The 18,825-nt window shown below is 43.7% G+C and overlaps 1 protein-coding gene across 2 annotated transcripts in view; it reads left to right on the forward strand.

The window, feature by feature from the left end:
• Positions 1-1,728: 1,728 nt before the first annotated feature.
• The window catches only part of GTF2F2 (general transcription factor IIF subunit 2), a 93,156-nt gene continuing 76,059 nt past the window's right edge, over positions 1,729-18,825 (forward strand). Inside the window, exons 1-4 of one of the 2 annotated variants that reach the window (XM_064175104.1) lie at positions 1,729-1,953; positions 8,936-9,009; positions 9,483-9,501; positions 10,863-11,007. In XM_064175104.1, the coding sequence (XP_064031174.1) occupies positions 1,888-1,953; positions 8,936-9,009; positions 9,483-9,501; positions 10,863-11,007 (304 nt within the window). In that variant the 5' untranslated portion in view covers positions 1,729-1,887. The remainder of the gene's footprint in view (positions 1,954-8,935; positions 9,010-9,482; positions 9,502-10,862; positions 11,008-18,825) is intronic. The other variant, XM_064175096.1, reaches the window with a different exon arrangement.

The raw sequence follows: 18,825 nt of genomic DNA on the forward strand, positions 1-18,825 counted from the left end.
CATTTTTGCTGGCATTTGAGGAGATGACTCCAGTGTGTCCGTGAAAGGTTGTTTTGATGAAATCTGAACTTCTAGTGGAAGCCAACAGTATAAGTTTCATGGACCTTCCTAGCTGAGCTCTGCAGACAAGTACAGTTCCAATGTAAAAACTAAGGCAATTAAAAAGTGTAGTTAATCCTAGTCAGAATACTTCAGTGTTAGCTGTTATTACTTCAGAGATGCACAAGAGCATTGCCTTCCTTGGTTACCTAGATGCTTGCTTGTAATTAGAAAGGCAGACTATAATATCCAAGATGCAATACTGAGATTGTTTCCTACAAGCCAGATGAACATCTTGCATCTTGCACCAGAAATATTCTCTGCTTGCTGCTGGTGCAGTCTCAGCCAGAGTATGATCTTCACTGTCGTGCAATCAGACTTCAAGGAGGATGTAAATCCATACTGGGAGAACTTAGAGACCAAAGGGCATGACATTAGAATCATAGAATCAACCAGGTTGGAAGAGACCTCCAAGATCATCCAGTCCAACCTAGCACCCAGCCCTAGCCACTCAACCAGACCATGGCACTAAGTGCCTCAGCCAGGCTTTGCTTCAACACCTCCAGGGACGGTGCCTCCACCACCTCCCTGGGCAGCCCATTCCAATGGGAAATCACTTTAAAGGAGCATCAAGAGCTGGGTTCTCACCTTCATGGTCCATCCATTTCAATCTCTGTGGCATGTTTGGCTTAGGGAGCAGCTAGGGAAGTCAGAGCTGCTGCAGCGGAGATACATAGCCACAGGGGATCTTGGCTGAGGGACTCTTCAGGATGGCTCTCACAGAAGGAGATGGCTGGCAGGGTAGTTAACCCTGTTAGGGAGCAGCAGCCTCGTTTTAAAGGGAGTAAGCTGAGTTTAACGTGGCACAGAAGAAGAATCAGCATTGGCCATGCTGCAGAGGTAGCTGCAACCCCAAAGCCAGAGTCACAGTTCACAAACAGTTCTGCTACACGCAAGATGGAAGCACCTAAGTTCTTAAACCCTTGAACACTGCTCCACATCTTTGTGTGTTCCAGTAGCACCCATCGGCAAACGCAGGGGGTAAAGAACATCTGTCCCCAGAGCCCAGACCTGCACAGTCACTTCTCCTGCTGTCATACATTAGGTCATGGTGTCTGACTTCCATAGTCCCCGTGTAGGAGAAGCAGGAATGAGGCTCAGCCAAACACTCCTCTCCCAAAGCAGAGCTGCCAGACACTCCCTCTCTCCTAACACTGTTTCAGCACCCGAGATGCCAGCTGCTGACAGCGTGTTCCGACGCTCCACCATCAATCCCCTCTGCAGAAAGCTAGGTCTAACTCTTTGTTCTTAGTCCACGGCTAATTAGGCTGCTCTCTTTTTTTCCTTCTCCCTTGTGTGACTCTTGTTTGGGCACATGGTGATGCTTTTGATCCCTTTCTGCAGAGCTGCTCCCCAGCCCGGCGTTTCCTGCTCACAAGGCAGAGCACCGTGGCCGCGGTGTCTCCTGTCTCCAGCCTGCTCCTTCACTCGCTCCAGGCCTTTCTGCACGTTGCTGCGGTGTGGTGCTCTGCACCACGCCGGCAGAGCACCTCCCGTGCTGCAAGACCATAGCTCTCTGGGGCCGTTTCCTCAACAGGCTGCCGCGCTCCCGCCCGCGCTACAGCGGGGATTCGGTCCCGCGTTCCCTGCTCAGTCAGAGCCCACAGTCCCGCCTCCACCCGCCCTATTCCGCCTTCGCAGGAGATTTGTCCGCGGTGCGCCACCGTCTGCCGAGGTGCGCCGCCGAGCGAGTCCGGGCGGGTACGGCGGCCGCCGGAGCCGGAAGAGCTGCGGCGTGCGCTGCCTGCTCGCTCTGTGTGCCTCCTCGGCTCCGCCACCTGCCCCGCCATGACCGAGAAGGGCGAGCTGGACCTCACCGGGGCCAAGCAGAACACGGGCATGTGGCTGGTGAAGGTGAGAGCCCCGCGGCGCGCCCCCGGGCCCGGCCTAGCCCGGTGTGGCCCGCGGCGGCCGGGCCTCGCTTTCCGTCTCCGCTCCCCCGTGCCCGGGGTGAGGGTGGCTGGCAGCGTCCCGCGGAAAGAGGTCGACCGGCAGCGCGGAGCGGGCGCCCTGCGGCTAGTTCGCGGCGTGGGGCTGCTGGCGACAAGTTTGCCCCGAGCAGCCGTTGTCTCCGTTTCCCTTCTTTTGGGCGAGGAGTGTGGGCGAGCAGCCACGCGTGGGGTCCGCCCGCGTAGCGCCTAGGGTACATAAAACCCCACGGGGGAAAGTGGGCTCCCTGGGAGCTTTCCGTGGCTCACGCTTTGTAACGAACGCCGTAGCGCAACTTTCGTTTCCCTGAGACAGCCAGGAAGTTTTCAGTGGTCCCCAGTTCACGCCTTGGTTAGAGAAAACGAGGGAAACAAACGCCTGTATCTTATCACTGCAACTCGCCTTCGTGCTGGAGGTGCTGGAGGATACAGCCATGGTGAAGGTGCTGTGGAGAGATAAAGGTACCGTAAAAATCAAACCCAGGCACCGGTCTGCAGGGACACGTTCCCTTCTGCAGCTAGGCCGCTACTTGCTGCCTACAACTACCTGAAGGGAGGTTGTAGCCAGGTGGGGGTTGGTCTCTTCTGCCAGGCAAGCAGCAACAGAACAAGGGGACACAGTCTCAAGCTGTGCCAGGGGAGGTCTAGGCTGGATGTTAGGAGGAAGTTGTTGGCAGAGAGAGTGATTGGCATTGGAATGGGCTGCCCAGGGAGGTGGTGGAGGCACCGTCCCTGGAGGTGTTCAAGAAAAGCCTGGATGGGGCACTTAGTGCCATGGTCTGGTTGAGTGGCTAGGGCTGGGTGCTAGGTTGGACTGGATGATCTTGGCAGTCTCTTCCAACCTGGTTGATTCTATGATTCCTGCACACAGTTAGAAATTAAACCAGACACTTTAATTCTGCTGCAGTTTAATAGGAAATATTTGTCTGATTCAGTTTCACAGCATGCACGAACACAAATCCTCCAGGGATTTAATTAGCTGTATTTTATCACAGATTGCATTCCCATAGACAGATGCTGCTCCAAGTGATGCTCAAGTTCCTTTTTTTGTTAGAAACAGGAAAAGGATGCATCATCTGGTAATCATTTCTATGCCACACCAAGCAACTCTAAGAGTTCACAACAGAGACGGGGAAAATAGGGCTGGGTGCTAGGCTGGTCTGGATGAGCTTGGAGGTCTCTTCCAACCTGGTTGATTCTATGATTCTGTGATAGGGTCTTTCTGTCCAGATGGGTTGAGTGCTTTTAATTGCAAGAGCCAGCATTGGCTCAGGAAAGAGGAGGCTTGCAGCCTGTGGGGGAGTGTGTGCCCTGGCCCTCTTCTAGTCCCCTGTGGATGTGTCCCCATTTTTCTAGACCTGTGGAAGAAGCAGTAGCCTCCCTCCTCCTCTGGAGTTGGAGGGAACAGGCTCAGACCATCATCTTCAGTGAACCTGGTGGGACAAGGTAGTACCCAAATACTGATCCTTAGTGGTGAGGGTACATGGCACTATTGTACTTCTGCTACCAAAGCATTTTACTAGGGCCCTTGAAATGGTGGAGAATTTCTCATGGTGGGTGTGTCACTGCATCCCATTGCCTCTTCTGTGCTGACACCTGAGTGTCTGGCTTCACGAAGCCATAATGAACACTGCAGAGTGCTGTAATGCTAACAGTAAAAATGAAAGCTGATAGCAGAAAGCTGCAGAGGCACACATGAAATTCAGATTTGAAAGATCTAATCTGACATGCATAGAGAAAAAGCATCCTGATTTATTCACACAGTGATTTGGTCTCTGTTGGATAGAGGTTTGGGTTTTAAGCAGATGTGGATGACTGTAAGAATATCTTGTGAAATGAGCAGACTCAAAATTAAGTCTGTTTATAATCTAGAGAACTGAAAGAAAAAATATTGGACTGGATAATCTTGGAGATCTCTTCCAACCTGGTTGATTCTATGATCATTGCTGGGGGGGGAAGTCTAGGCTGGATGTTAGGAGGAAGTTGTTGGCTGAGAGAGTGATTGGCATTGGAATGGGCTGCCCAGGGAGGTGGTGGAGTCACCATCCCTGGAGGTGTTCAGGGAAAGCCTGGCTGAGGCACTTGGTTCCATGGTTTAGTTGAGTGGCTAGGGCTGGGTGCTAGGTTGGACTGGATGATCTTGGAGGTCTCTTCCAACCTGCTTGATTCTATGAAAAAAGGCAGTTATGAGTATTTTAAGCAGTACCAGAGACAGTATCAGAAACTGAGTGAATTGTTTTAGTATAAAGCCACAAAACAACTGGAGTGTTTTGTTCCTGTATTTTCGGTGAAAGCTGCGATAGGGCAATGTTATAAGAACTCCTGGTTATGTGCTAGTGGTAAAGTGAAGCCCAGTTAATGTGAGCCCTTACAGTTGTTCATTTCTCCTGTAGTGTTTTTTTTTTTAATTTGTTTAATCTGCAGCTTTGATCTGTATTTATAAGGATTATATCTTTATTTAATTACCTTTTTGGTGTGTTCATAGTAATATGAAAACACAGAGCCTGACATCAGCCTTCGTTTCTGATGCATGTACTGCTTACTGATATATAGAGAAAGAGCTAATTTAGTTTCATACAGAAAATGGGACATAGATAGGGGCTGCTTGCATGGTTTGTTCTAAAGGCAGATAGGAAGCTGTGAATAAGCTGAAAGATGCATGAAGCAGTGGCCCTCATGTCCTACAGTACCTGCAGGGTGCCTCGTGTGTACTGTAGCCCAGACATTTGTGTGATGTGATTAGGAAGAAGAGAAGAGTGATGTAAGGTCTTGGAGAACAGCATTGTGAATAGATCTTGAAGTGATGCTACTTACTGTGTCAGATTTCTTCTTGAGATTCAGTATCTGGGGGATATTGAGGGAAGGTTGTTCTTACCTGGAGATGCCAGAATAAATGGTGCTTGCCTTGAAAACATTCAGTAGGTTTTCAGTATAGGAGGTACTCTCTCCACAGGTCTGTCTTTCTGTGGTATGCATTGTTTGAAACCCTGCTGCTCTAACATCAGGTCATTCCTGTTTCCTCTACATTCTTTCAAGCAGTGTTATCAGTTTTAAAACTGGCTGTTCTGTGTGAGTTAGCTTTGTTATACTAAAGTGGAAAGAAATTGGCAAATTAAGATGTCTACAGTGTAAGATTTTGTTTAATCTCTCCTGTGATTATTTACACCGTTAGCATGAAGCTCCAGAGTTTAGCACGTGGTTTTCAGAGTACCATCTGGTTTTGACTGAAGTACTTGTCTATAGCTAGCAGTAATCCTTTGATCATAGTCCATCATAACTCCTTTTCCTTCTCTGCATAGCTGCTGACCATAGACAGGCCAGCAGAAAGATGATTAATTACACTCTTCCAAACTGTTTCACATACAACTGAATGAAGTGTGATTGGTCTGCAGCCTCTTAATCTGAATACGTTCCCTGTCTGATTATATGGTATAGCAAGTCAGTGATTTTAACAGCATGAGAGCCCTTCACTTCTTGTCTGTTCATACTAAATTTGCCTCTCCCTTCTTACCTGGCAATATAAATTAGATACAGATTAGATTCAAGCACATAATAATATTTCTACTAAGTCAACTGAGGCACATGTCATAGCATTTATCCTGGCTTTAGAGAGAAAGATAAATCTGATCTAGCATGAAATCTGCTGTAGAAAATCATCACTTTGCAAACTGTGGGGAAAAGTATCTCTCAGTAGATTGTGCTCATTGATGGCTTTCTGCTCTGCATTTGTGCCATTTCTGACCTAGTGTTAGGATTCAATGGAAACCTGAACGGGCTGAGCAGTTGGAAGACATTCTGGATTTTCTGACTATTCTGCAGTGCTTCATGGGGCACTGTGGGACTGAAGGAAAGTGCTGAGCACCAGTGCCAAGATGTTAGGTGAGGTCCTTTGAAGAACAAGTAAATGCAAATTTAGTGTTGAATTCGTTTGAGCAGGTTGCTGTTTGTCAGCAAGTTTGTGGAGCAGCCTCATCTCCTCAGTCGTGCACTGAAACCTGGTTTAGCTTTGTTCTATGCTAGACAAAAAGGAGACTACCAAGTGCCTCTTTGCTGCTTGAAACAACAAATACCACGGGCATAGATGAGTGCATTTATCTTTCTCACTGGCTGTGTCTCACAGCATTTCTCTATGTGGGCACAGGTGTTTTCAGTAGCTGTGGACTGTGTGAGCCAGAATAAACTTTGCTCTAGTAAAGAACATTTCTGCTAAATTAAAGAATGTGGATTTGTGCTGATGTATCATGAGCATATGAAGGAAAAAAGATATAAAATTTCTCTATCAGAATACTTTTTTAGAAGTTGGCATTGGCAGAGTAGGAGATTTTTTCTTTAGTGAGTCACTGTTCTGGTAGGCACTTACTGTACACCATAGAATCATAGAATTGTCAGGGCTGGAAGGGACCTCAAGAATCATCTAGATCCAACCCCCCTGACATAGGGAAGGACACCTCACACTAGATCAGGTTGCTCATAGCCCCATCCAGCCTGGCCTTAAAGACCTCCAGGGATGGGGTTTCTACCACCTCTCTGGGCAAACTCTTCCAGTGTCTCACCACACTCATGGTGAAGAACTTCTTCCTAACATCCAATCTGAATTCACCCACTTCTAGTTTTGCTCCATTCCTCCTAGTCCTATCACTACCAGACATCCTAAGAAGTATCTCACCAGCTTTCCTGCAGGCCCCCTTCAGATACTGGAAGGCAACCATAAGGTCTTCTCGAAGCCTTCTCTTCTCCAGACTGCAAAGCTCCAGCTCTGAGTCTGTCTTCACAGGAGAGGTTCTCCAGCCCTCTGATCTTCCCTTGTGGCCCTTCTCTGGATACATTGCACTATGTCCATGTCTTTCTTGTAATAGGGGCTCCAGAACTGGATGCAGTACTCCAGGTAGGGTCTCACCAGAGTGGAATAGAGGAGGAGAATCATCTCCCTTGACCTGCTGGCCACTCTTGATGCTACCCAGGGTACAGCTATCTTTCTGGGCTGCTGGTGCACACTGCTGGGTTGTATTGAGCTTCTTATCCTCCAGCAGCATCATCATTAAGACGATGTTATCTGAGTGACTGTTGCACCCTTATTGGTAAGAAAGGGATTTATAGGAAGTAATGACTTCTTTTGGATCATTTCCATATCACTTGAACACCATACAGTTAAAGTAGTCAGATGTGAGATTGTCTTAATTGCCTTGGGTCTGTATTCCATGTCTTGATGGCACAGTAGATCTAATAGCTTGTGTGTAGGGGAAAATTGCTCCCATCTCACCTTTGTTGTACTACTGTGTCATGTTCAGTCTTTACAGAAAGCCATCCTAGAGAAGAGAGTTGCAGATGCTGAATGATGGAACACACCTCCCAGCCAGATCAGTCTGCTGATTCTGTGCATGGCCAACTGCACAAAGACTCTTCTCAGTACTGTGGGAATGAGTGATGGGAGTCAAATCTGCCTAGGATAACTCTCCTGGGAATCAGATCTGCTTAGCATAGGTCTGTTGCTGGAGAAGCAGACATCTGATGTGAGCAGGGCTTTATTGTGTCTGTGGTCCCCAGACTCTTTCTTTCACTGCATGTTTTGGTCTCTGAGTTGGCCTAACTTCTTGTCATTGTGGTAATTCAGTTGGTTGGTTGTTGGTTTTTTTTTCCCCAGAGAAATAAGAATTTCTAATGAATGTTAAAAAATATCATTTTATCTTGTAAAATAGATTCCTTAGTTTATGAATATGATACTGATTGCATAATTTCTTTCCTTTCATGATGGGATAATAGTATTTGAGATTCAAGGCACTGCAAGAATTTTCACTCATTTGGGAAATTTGGAATGCCACTTTGGTCTAATTTTTAAACCACTAAAATTAGTGGTCTGCATTAGTTTCCTTGCTCTCCTTAACAGTACCTATGTATAAACAGCTTGAAAAAATGTGTCCACATGAATATCATGAGGTTGATTTAACAAGGCCAAGTGCAAGGTCCTGCATGTGTGTCAGGGCAATTGCTGGTATCAGTCCGGACTAGGGGATGAGGGAGCTGTGAAGAGCCCTACAAAGAAGGACCTGGGGATACTGAGAGATAAGACATTGAGCATGGGCTGGCAGTATGTGTTCACAGCCCAAAAAGTCAGCCATATCCTGTGTTGCATCTAAAGAAGTGTGGCCATCAGGTCAAGGGAGGTGATTATTCCTATCTACTCTGCTCTCCTGAGACGTCATAGGGAATATTGTGCCCATCTGCTTGTTCCCAGCACAAGACAGGCAGGGACCTGTTAGAGCAGGTCCAGAGGAGGGCTACAACAATTATCAGAGGGCTGGAACACCACCTATAAAGAGAGAGAGTTTGGTTTGTTCAACCTGGAGAAAAGAAGACTCTGGGCAGACCTTATGGCAGCTTTTCAGTGTGTGAAGGGGTCTTATAAGAAAGGTGGGGACAGACCTTTTAGTTGGGCCCGTTACAACAGGACAAAGGGTAATGGTTTTAAACTAAAGGACTCAGATTCAGACTAGACATAAGGTTGAATTTTTTTACAGTGAGAGTATTGAGGCACTGGAACAGGTTGCACAGAAGAGTTGTGGATCTCCCATCATGGGAAATGTTCAAGGTCAGGTCGAATGGGGCTTTGACCTACCTGCTGTAATGAAAGGTGCTGTAATGAAAGGCTGGCCAAGGGGTTGGACCTAGATAATCTTTAGGGTTACTTACAGCCCAAACCTTTCTGTGCTTCTCTATTGTCTACTATATTCAGCTCATCTGACTGGCTAAGGCTGGGTGCTAGGTTGGACTGGATGATCTTGGAGGTCTCTTCCAACCTGATTGATTCTATGATTCTATTCTGAAGTGGTTGGGGTAAAAGCTTTCAGGTATATACAGATAGACAATCTACATATCACTGTATCTACATATCATCTGTCTTCTTTTCTTAGGTCCCAAAATACTTGTCACAACAGTGGAGTAAAGCTTCAGGAAGAGGTGAAGTGGGAAAACTAAGGATTGCCAAGTAAGCCTTTACACTACCTTTGTTGATTGCAATTCTTAGAAGTCACACACAGCAGAAGTGAATTATGTTCCACCTCTTACAATAACAATCCTGTTTCTTGCAAACACAGTGCATATTTCTCTGTTACTGGAGTGATACTTGATTGTATAGTAACTGTGAATATAAATTACATGAAATTATACTGGGGAGTGGCTGTATCCAATTACATAATGTTTAATTTCTTAAACCCAAGAAATATGCACATCAAATTAGAGAATGTTCTTTCACTTACATGTGCTGTTTTGCTGCTTCTGTTCTGACCTGCTGACATTTCCCATTTATTCTTGGGCATCAGCATAACAAAACCAAAATTGAGCAGCTCTGGAGTGAAGATGAGTAACAAAACTAGAATTTGAATTAGCCTTTTTATCAGGGAAGCTAAACTGATGACATTAGATTATGGAAACTAAAACATTAAATATTTTCTTTTGCAGAAATCAAGGAAGAACAGAAGTAAGTAATTACTAAATACAAGGGCTGTCAAATGTATTATATTCTGAATTCTAAAAACCATTTGCAACAGGCTGGTTTCTAATGTCACCTTTTTTTTACACCTGTCATAAAGCATTGTACCACAGACTCAGGAGAGAATTCTGTCTGAAGCTCTGGCCATAGATTTACTGTGGGGTTTTCGTTACATCTTTTTGTTCCCTAAGTTTGTTTACCCATCTGTGAGCAGCAATCATAGTAACAACCTTCTCTCTAAACGTTTTGAGATGTGTTAGTGCAAAAGGGCTGTCTGAGAACTAAGTAGGATGATAAATCTGAAAGTATTCTGTCTTATGTTTGGAATTTTGCCATGCTAAATATAAAGCAGCTTGGATGTTTGTCTGCATGCAAAGGTAACTGCTTGTAATAGCTTCAGTGAATGATAGTAACTTCCTGTGTCTTTTACAGGAGATAAGTTGCATTAGATAGAGATACTTTGAATGCCACATAGGTCTGTCACTGAATTGGAAGATACTGTGGACAAAAAAAGTGGCAGGGAAGCAAGGTGCATTTGTCATCCGATAATGTGGCCAAACTCCTTTTAGAATAAGTGGAGAGAGTTCTTCTGAAGATTTGGATGTTTGATTGAACTCTTCTAGGCTGGAATATGAGTCAGCCTCCCTCAGTTTGTGAGCCTCACATCAAAATCTTGATATTGGTGAGAACCACAGAGCTCATTTTGCAGTCTTTGTAGGGCCAAGCAGGAAATAGCTCCATGAAGATGGATGGCTTGCCAGAGACCCTGTTGCTGCATGTCAGAATGAGGCCAAGCAGGGAAAGGGTGCAATGCCAGTCTGAAATACCTCTCTTCCTGTTCCTCACTGTGTCCTATGGCCAGAGGTTCCCATCAGCCAGTCCCCCTAGTACCTTCTCAGCTCCTGTATCTGGCATACAATGTCAGTGTAGCAAAGGAGCTGTGTTTGAACATCTTTTGGGCTGAATGCAGTTCAGGAATCCCTAGGCTAATAACACGTCATGGTATATTACCATTTTTTCTGGAGCTCAGTTGGCTGTATGAAAGATTTTAAACACTATGTGAAAACCTGTTGTGCCTTACATTTTAATAAGTTAACTGAAATGGTTCTCTGATTTCAGGGGGAAGTAAATGATTTTTTTTTTTAAAGATGAGTAAATTTTATTAAGTACATGAAAGCTTTAAATTCTGTATTTCAGCAAGGGATTAATATAGTAAAGCTCTTACCCCACTCCGTTTTTGAAAGGGAAATGTGCTATACTTCTTGTGTGTTCTTTCTTTCTCTTTCCCCATAACTCATAAAGCTGTTTAACAGTCTGTTTAGTAACACTGTGGTAATTGTGACTGTTAGGTGTCATTTACTTTGAATGAAGAGCTTGCAAGCATCAATGATATTGGAGGAAAACCTGCTTCAGTCAGTGCACCAAGGGAACATCCCTTTCTTTTGCAAAGTGTGGGAGGACAGACCTTAACTGTGTTCACAGAAAGTTCAGTAGGTAAGTTATTTGCTACCATACCAGTGTGCATTATTTCAGTAAACCAAATGCTGTAAAGGCCAGAAGACTCAAGAGTTTTGCTCCATCTTGTTGTTATCTGCATGCATAACACTGTTGTGTTTTTTGTGGCTATCTCTTTTCTTTGTATGGTTGAGCAAGTAATTAAACGTAGGTAGGGTTATCATCTACATGCTGGAAAGCAGCCAGGAGGAAAGGGACCTGGGGGTACTGATAGATAGTAGGCTGAAAATAAGCCAGCAATGTGCCCAGGTGGTCAGGAGAGCCAATGGCATCCTGGCCTGGCTCAGGAACAGTGTGGCCAGTAGGACAAGGGAGGTTATTCTGCCCCTGTACTCAGCACTGGTCAGGCCACACCTTGAGTGCTGTGTCCAGTTCTGGGCCCCTCAATTCAAGAGAGATGTTGAGGTGCTGGAAGGTGTCCACAGGAGGGCGCCAAAGCTGGTGAGTGGCCTGGAGCACAAAGCCTATGAGGAGAGGCTGAGGGAGCTGGGGGTGTGCAGCCTGGAGAAGAGGAGGCTCAGGGGGGACCTCATTGCTGTCTACAACTCCCTGAAGGGAGGTTGTAGCCAGGTAGGGATTGGTCTCATGTCCCAGACAACCAGCAATAGAACAAGGGGACACAGTCTCAAGTTGTGCTGGGGTAGGTCTAGGCTGGATGTTAGGAGGAAGTTGTTGGCAGAGAGAGTGATTGGCATTGGAATGGGCTTCCCAGGGAGGTGGTGGAGGCACTGTCCCTGGAGAAAAGCCTGGATGAGGCATTTTGCTTCTTGAGACCCCTTTTGATACAGAATAATGCTTCAGAAACCTCTCATGTTAACTTGAGCTGCAGTGAGTGCAGTTTCCTAACTTGGCTATGGAGTGTTTGTCATCAGCATGGAAGTTGTTAGAATGTGATAGCTAGGAGATGCCTATTTGTTTCTGTTTTGCCATCTGTAATGCCAGTGTTTCAAAACCTTTAGGTACTTAGAAGCTGTCCAATTTTTGTTTAATCAATTAAGCATTTTGCATTTCTTAGCAACTAGAAAATGCTCTTCAAGGGCCACGTATCTATTGAGTAGAAGTCATTATATTAATCAGGAGCAAAAGAGTAGTTAGTGAAATGAGAAATGTTTGGAACGAAGCACTGAATAAGCACAGACCCTGTGAAAATTGTTTTTGCTTGTGATCAGCAAGGATAACACATAGTGAGTTTTCATGACCCTTACTTAAATTGCAGAATGGCTAAAATGTGTTGCTGTTGTGCTAAAGCTCGTCTTGACAGTGCAGTTAGAAGTAAACTTCAGTGTTCTTTTTTTCCTAGTGAATCATGGCCAGTGTGCAAACAAGTGGCACACAGCTATGAATAACCCAAATGAAAGAAAAGCTGCTGCCATATTTGATGTCAGAAGTTCCACATGAAAAAAAAACTACTTTTCAATCATAAAAGAAGACTTAGTCAAAACTTACACATCTTTGCACAGCAGTCAATCTGCAGTGGGAATCACATGAAGTTGAAATCCATTCATTCTTATGTTAGAACCATAGATTCAGTCAGGGTTGGAAGGGACCACAAAGATCATCTAGTTCCAACCCCCCTGCCATGGGCAGGGACACCCTACCCTAGATCAGGCTGGCCAGAGCGCCATCCAGCCTGGCCTTAAACACCCCCAGCTACGCCAGGGGAAATTTAGGCTGGAGGTGAGGAGAAAGTTCTTCTCTGAGAGAGTCATTGGACACTGGAATGGGCTGCCCGGGGAGGTGGTGGAGTCGCCGTCCCTGGAGCTGTTCAAGGCAGGATTGGATGTGGCACTTGGTGCCATGGTCTGGCCTTGAGCTGTGTGGTAAAGGGTTGGACTTGATGATCTGTGAGGTCTCTTCCAACCTTGATGATACTGTGATACCTCCAGGGACGGGTTGTTCACAGACAAGAATTTGTCTTCAAATTAGAACTAGCATATTTTGGTGAAAATCTTTGATGATTTTGTTTCTTTTGTGAAGTCCACTGTGTAACCAGACCAATATTCCAGTTTGAACCATGAGTCAAAGATTAAGCTGGTGTGAAGCTGCCCATGGAATCACCAAGGTTGCCTCTGGAAGGATGCATTTGAGAAGCACTTGGTGCCATGGTCTGGTTGAGTGGCTAGGGCTGGGTGCTAGATTGCACTGGATAAGCTTGGAGGTCTCTTCCAACCTAATTGATTCTATGATTATGCAAATGAAATACAGCTCTAAAAAGTGCTTCATGCACTGTTGCTCTCAGTATCCTTGTTGAGGACTGAAGTTAAATGGAGCAAATTGCATAAACCAGTTGTGAGGGATCTTTTGTAATGGATGAGATTCTTCTGGTTGTGACTTTGGATTGTTTTGTTTTGTTTTTTTTTGTTTGCTGAGGGTTTTTTTAGCACATTAAAAGCCCTGAGACCTATTCTGTATGCTGCCCTCTAATCCTGGGATCATTACATTGTACTGACCATCTTTTTGATGGCCTTTAAGGAATGACAGAAAGCTGCCTCTGAAATACTTTGTCAGCTTGCACAATGCTGCAGGGAGTTTACATATTGTGGATAATTTGTGAGTTCACACTGCCTTGTCAGGTCACCTAGGGCAGACAGAAGGCATCAGATCTTACAAAGAATGTAATATTTTCTGTATGGTGTGATTGTTAGACTTCTGGAGGGATTTTCTGTGTGGTTTTGTTTTGACTGAATTTGCTTTTAATATCTACTGAAGTTGGCAGAATTGCAATCTCTTCATCTTCTGCAGTGTGTATACTGGATCTGAGCTAATACAAAGCTGGGTATAAATGGATCTCATCCCAGAAACTACTAAAAATCTGGTCTGTGCTGACTTTCACACATGATGCACTTTCTGTTTAGACTATCTCTGGTGTTTCTCCTCTTCATTTTCTTTTCCTGTTCTTGTATTTGAAATAGCTCTAACGAATAATATGCAGTGGTACAACACACTTCAAAAGTAGTAGCTGCAAAATATCTCCCTATTTCCTTTGCAAGGTTGCAGGATGTTGCAGTGTCTATTGCTGAGCACATCCCTAAGACCTGCAGTGGCATTGCTGAACATCAGTTTAGGGAAGCTGATAGAAAGCATAGCTTCTGTGATGGCTGCAGAGGGATCTGAAGCACAACCCTCTCTTGCTCTCTAGGCCTTTGCTGTCTGGGCTGGTTTCAGTATTATTTCTGCATTAAATATGAACTACATTCTGTTCCATAAACATCACCATATGTACATCAACAGTTGCTATGCAACAATGCTATTTGTGCTTCCAGTCATTTTATCTTATCTTTGTCATAAGCTAGCATAGCAGTATTTTTTTGGGGCAGGAGGAGAAGAGACTTTTGCATAGATTTCAATGTGGTGTATTTAAATTAATTTTACTTATGCATGTACAGCTAAGAACTCTCTCAGGTCAAGTCAGAGGTTTGACACAGGATTTGGTTAAAACTTGTTTTTTGCATTTCCTGCTAGCAAACACTCTGACATAAGGGAGTGCTGCCATTTGACAGTTTCTTTCTTGGCTGAAGGAATGGGAACATGATTTTCATAAACATTTAACAGCAAACTTTTCTGATCATGCTTATAAATTAATTCCCTTACCACTTCATTTGCCTGTTGCTTAATTTTTTTGCCAGCAGGAAGCTTAAGATGGCTGGCTCTAAATCTAAATAAAAATTGCAGCTCTGTTCTAGCTAATGAGAACATTTTCCTACTGAGCTAGTGTTTGGAGAAATGTGCTGTTAGTGTGACTTGGGAAAACACAGACTTTGGCAGACAATTGCATCTGTAGCTGTAAAGGTTCGATGAGTGAAGAGGAAGATTTTGCACTGCAGGCACAAGTAAAGTATATTTCTGCAGAGTTGGATGAGATGACTCACTGAAATTTGGAATATGCCTCCAGAACTCCCCCTTTATAAGTGGGATTGCCTTCGTGCCTATTTTAGTGACTTCAAATTCCTTCATGCTTGCTCCATCTCGCTGAAAGTAAAAAGTGTTTGGAGAATTCCACTGACAGTCTGACTACCAGACCTTTGCTTCTGAGCAGCGTTCATGCGTGTGTTGTTTCACTGTTTCATGCCTCACAGACTGATGGCCCTTAGCATTGCATCCTTCAGTTTTCTGAGTCTTCCTTCAGCATCTCAGTTAATGAAATTCAGTGTTTTTAAAAATTCCTATTCAATACTACATCTAACCTTGCTAATATGCCTTACAACAGCTAACTCCTTTACTCCCACTACCCTTGAATATTTTGCCCTTGGTTTGGATTGTGTTTTTTTCCTCCTTTCATACAGCTTCTCATATATGAAGGGACCTTTTCTGAGTTTGTGCATGAATCACACCTCCTAGAGAACCTGCAATGCATAATTGTATTCCAATGACAATGAATATTCAGAGAGTTCTATTTTGCATGTTTGTATTTTTAAATAGAGGATATATTCTGACATTTAAAGAAAGGGAAGGAACATTAATAAGAATCCTGGAAATGTGGTTCTTTCTTCCATTAAGGCAGTTTACATTTAATTATTTCCAGTAAAATATGTAGTGCTCAGAATCTTGATGCCTTGTGATACTGCTTTTAATTTTATTAATGTTTGACTTCCCAAATCTTTCATGAAACTCAAATTTAGGAAACAGACACCCTCCCTCATCATTCTGCCATCCTAGCTCTGCCTGCTGGGGAGTTTTGAGGTGTATGTCAATAGCACTTTAATAGCACTTCCAAATTGTCTCTATTTGTTCAGGCTGTCACTTAGCCACACATTCCAGTCCCCAAAATGCTTTAGGGTCTTACTTAATGCTTCTTTGTTCTTTTATGTACTTCAGTCTTTTATAGACTATGAACAGAAGAGGAAAATATCTCAGCAGCCTCATGATTAAAAGAAATAGAAGCAAGAGCAGCCTTTCAGATCTCTGATATTTATGCAAAATATGTGTTAAGGATCATAAAGAAGATGCAACCTACAGTCAGAACAGCAGAATATGACTCAAGGGCTTGTCTAATTGCAGACAGCATTTTGATGGGCCAAGATTTCATAAGCATTATTGTGACAGACAGTGCATTTAGAAAAGAACTGTGACTGCTTACAACATCTCTTCTCCATCTCTAATAATTGGAAATTATTTAGTTTGTGTGATTATTGTGAGGATTAACAAGTTACTGTAAAGTGCATTCAGTGTGAGCTAGTTTTTGTTATTAATTTTGATCCAAGGGTAAACAAGGGAGAATATAATACACAAAATATGTGTTGGTGATGTGCTCAGTTTGATGGGAGTAGAATTGGCTTTCTACCCACCCCATTGACTTAAAATTTCAGTCTTGATTTTTCAGCTTGACTGATGTATGTATGCAAAACTAGCATAAAAACAGCAAACCACCCCACCCCTCCACCTCACCAAATAAACCTCATCAAAGCCCCAAAACTAAGCAAAAAACCCAACTACAAAAGACCAATAACAAAACTCCTAACCAAACAAGACCCAACAAAGCCCCAAACCTAAACAAAAAACCCAACTACAGAACACCAATAAAAAAACTCCTAACCAAATAAGACCCAACAAAGCCCCAAACCTAAACACAAAACCCAACTACAAAAGACTAATAAAAAAACTCCTAACCAAACAAGACCAAACAAAGCCCCAAACCTAAACAAAAAGCCCAACTACAGAACACCAATAAAAAAACTCCTAACCACATAAGATCCAACAGAGCCCCAAACCTAAACAAAAAACCCAACTACAAAAGACCAATAAAAAAACTCCTAACCAAATAAGACCCAACAAAGCCCCAAAACTAAACAGAAAACCCAACTACAGAGCACCCATAAAAATACTCCTAACAACCCCAAACAAAACCAACAAACAAAACCCTCAACAAAACAACCACCTCCCAGCTCTTAACGTTTATCTGTGGTCCTTGCATATTGTGGAGAAGGCTGAGTAGCTGTAGTCTGCAATGATCAAGTGTATTGAGTAGACATAGTACTGCTTCCTCTATCTTCTTCTTGATGCTACTACTGAGAAGACTTTTAAAGTGGAGACTTTTAGTGTGTCCTACTTAGATGATGCTGTTCTGGCAGGAGGCTTGGACTAGATCATCTTCCAAGGTCCCTTCCAACACCTAACATTCTGTGATTCTGTCTTAACAAGATCAGTAAATAGTCTATTGATCAGGAAAAGCAAACTATTTTTTTGCAAGGCTCAAGTTTTACCTGTTTGGTTTTTTTTTGACAGCAGATTCTGTTGATGGATAAACACACTCCCCCTGTAGACTTTGTACACATTTATTATTTGAAGCAGGGATGCTATTAACAATGTTGAAGTGAATGTCTTATGCAGTAGTTTTGTCTGAGTAGCTGGTCTTTCACTAAAAATGGCCTTAAAAAGAAACAGGTTTAAATCCTGCTGCTTCTTACATCTCAATCCAGGTAGGGATCAATATCTTACCACGTTCACATGTTCTTTGTTACTTCCTCTCTGGGTATTTTCATGTGTACTGAATGCTTTCTCAGTTAATTTGCAGTTAAATTAAGATACTGGCCAGGTGACAACAGTGCTCTGTGCATGCACACACAAAAATATTGTCAGTGAGAAAATACATATTTTTCTGCAAGCATGTGTATCTGAAAGTTGGCAAGGGTCTTAACTTGCTTTATGAATACTCATGGATGGGAAGAGGCCTTCTGATGGTATTTTCATAGTATCATCAGGGTTGGAAGAGACCTCACAGATCATCAAGTCCAACCCTTTACCACAGAGCTCAAGGCTAGACCATGGCACCAAGTGCCACGTCCAACCTTGCCTTGAAGTGCCCCAGAGACGGCGACTCCACCACCTCCCCGGGCAGCCCATTCCAGTGTCCAATGACTCTCTCAGTGTGTCTTCAGCTAATGCTAATGACAGCCACCAGTAAAGAAAGGAGGATCTGGGAAATGCTACTTTTGCCATTTGTGTCATTCCTCAGACTGTCAGCTATCTCAATGAGGAAATGAGGCCATCAGCCAGGAAAGCCAGGAACAGTCAGTGGCAAGAATAAGGGTTGGTAAAATATTTCATGTTTTCAGATCTGCTACTACTCAACCTGTAAACTGCAGAGATGATCAAACGAACTGTACTCAGAAATTACTCTCTGAGTCAGAGCAGTAATTCACTCTTGTCTGTAAGTAAATAGCGTAATGATAGCTGTGACATCTCTGGCTTGAAATCTAAGCACAAATACATTTTAACATTTTAAACTGTATTTCAGATAAGTGAAAATGTTGGCTTTATTCTCTACCTTAAAAGGTGTGTAGAAAGGGAGAAATGTAGGAGAAATGGTCACATTACTGATTGACAAATATGTGCAGAAGTTTGATTTTATTTGACTTCATAAGCATTAGAACTCTGTTTACCAAAATAAATCCACTAGCTGCCTTGAAGTGCTGAACTGGAATTTCATGCAGAAAGCTGTTTCTGAATCTGACCCTGCCATTTGCCTGAATGGCAGGGGTTTTATCATAGAATCAGTCATAGAACCAGCCAGGTTGGAAGAGACCTCCAAGATCACCCAGTCCAACCTAGCACCCAGCCCTGTCCAGTCAACTAGACCATGGCACCAGGTGCCTCATCCAGGCTTTTCTTGAGCACCTCCAGGGACAGCGACTCCACCACCTCTCTGGGCAGCCCATTCCAATGGAAAATCACTCTCTCTGCAAAGAACTTCCTCCTAACATCCAGCTTATGCCTTTGCATCACCTGTGTCTTAAGTTTTTCCTTCATTCATACTTTGATTCTCTGCTCTGGAGAAGCATATCTGATTATGTGTATTTT

Source organism: Pogoniulus pusillus, chromosome 3 (assembly GCF_015220805.1).
Source record: "Pogoniulus pusillus isolate bPogPus1 chromosome 3, bPogPus1.pri, whole genome shotgun sequence".
Taxonomy (NCBI): Eukaryota; Metazoa; Chordata; class Aves; order Piciformes; family Lybiidae; genus Pogoniulus; species Pogoniulus pusillus.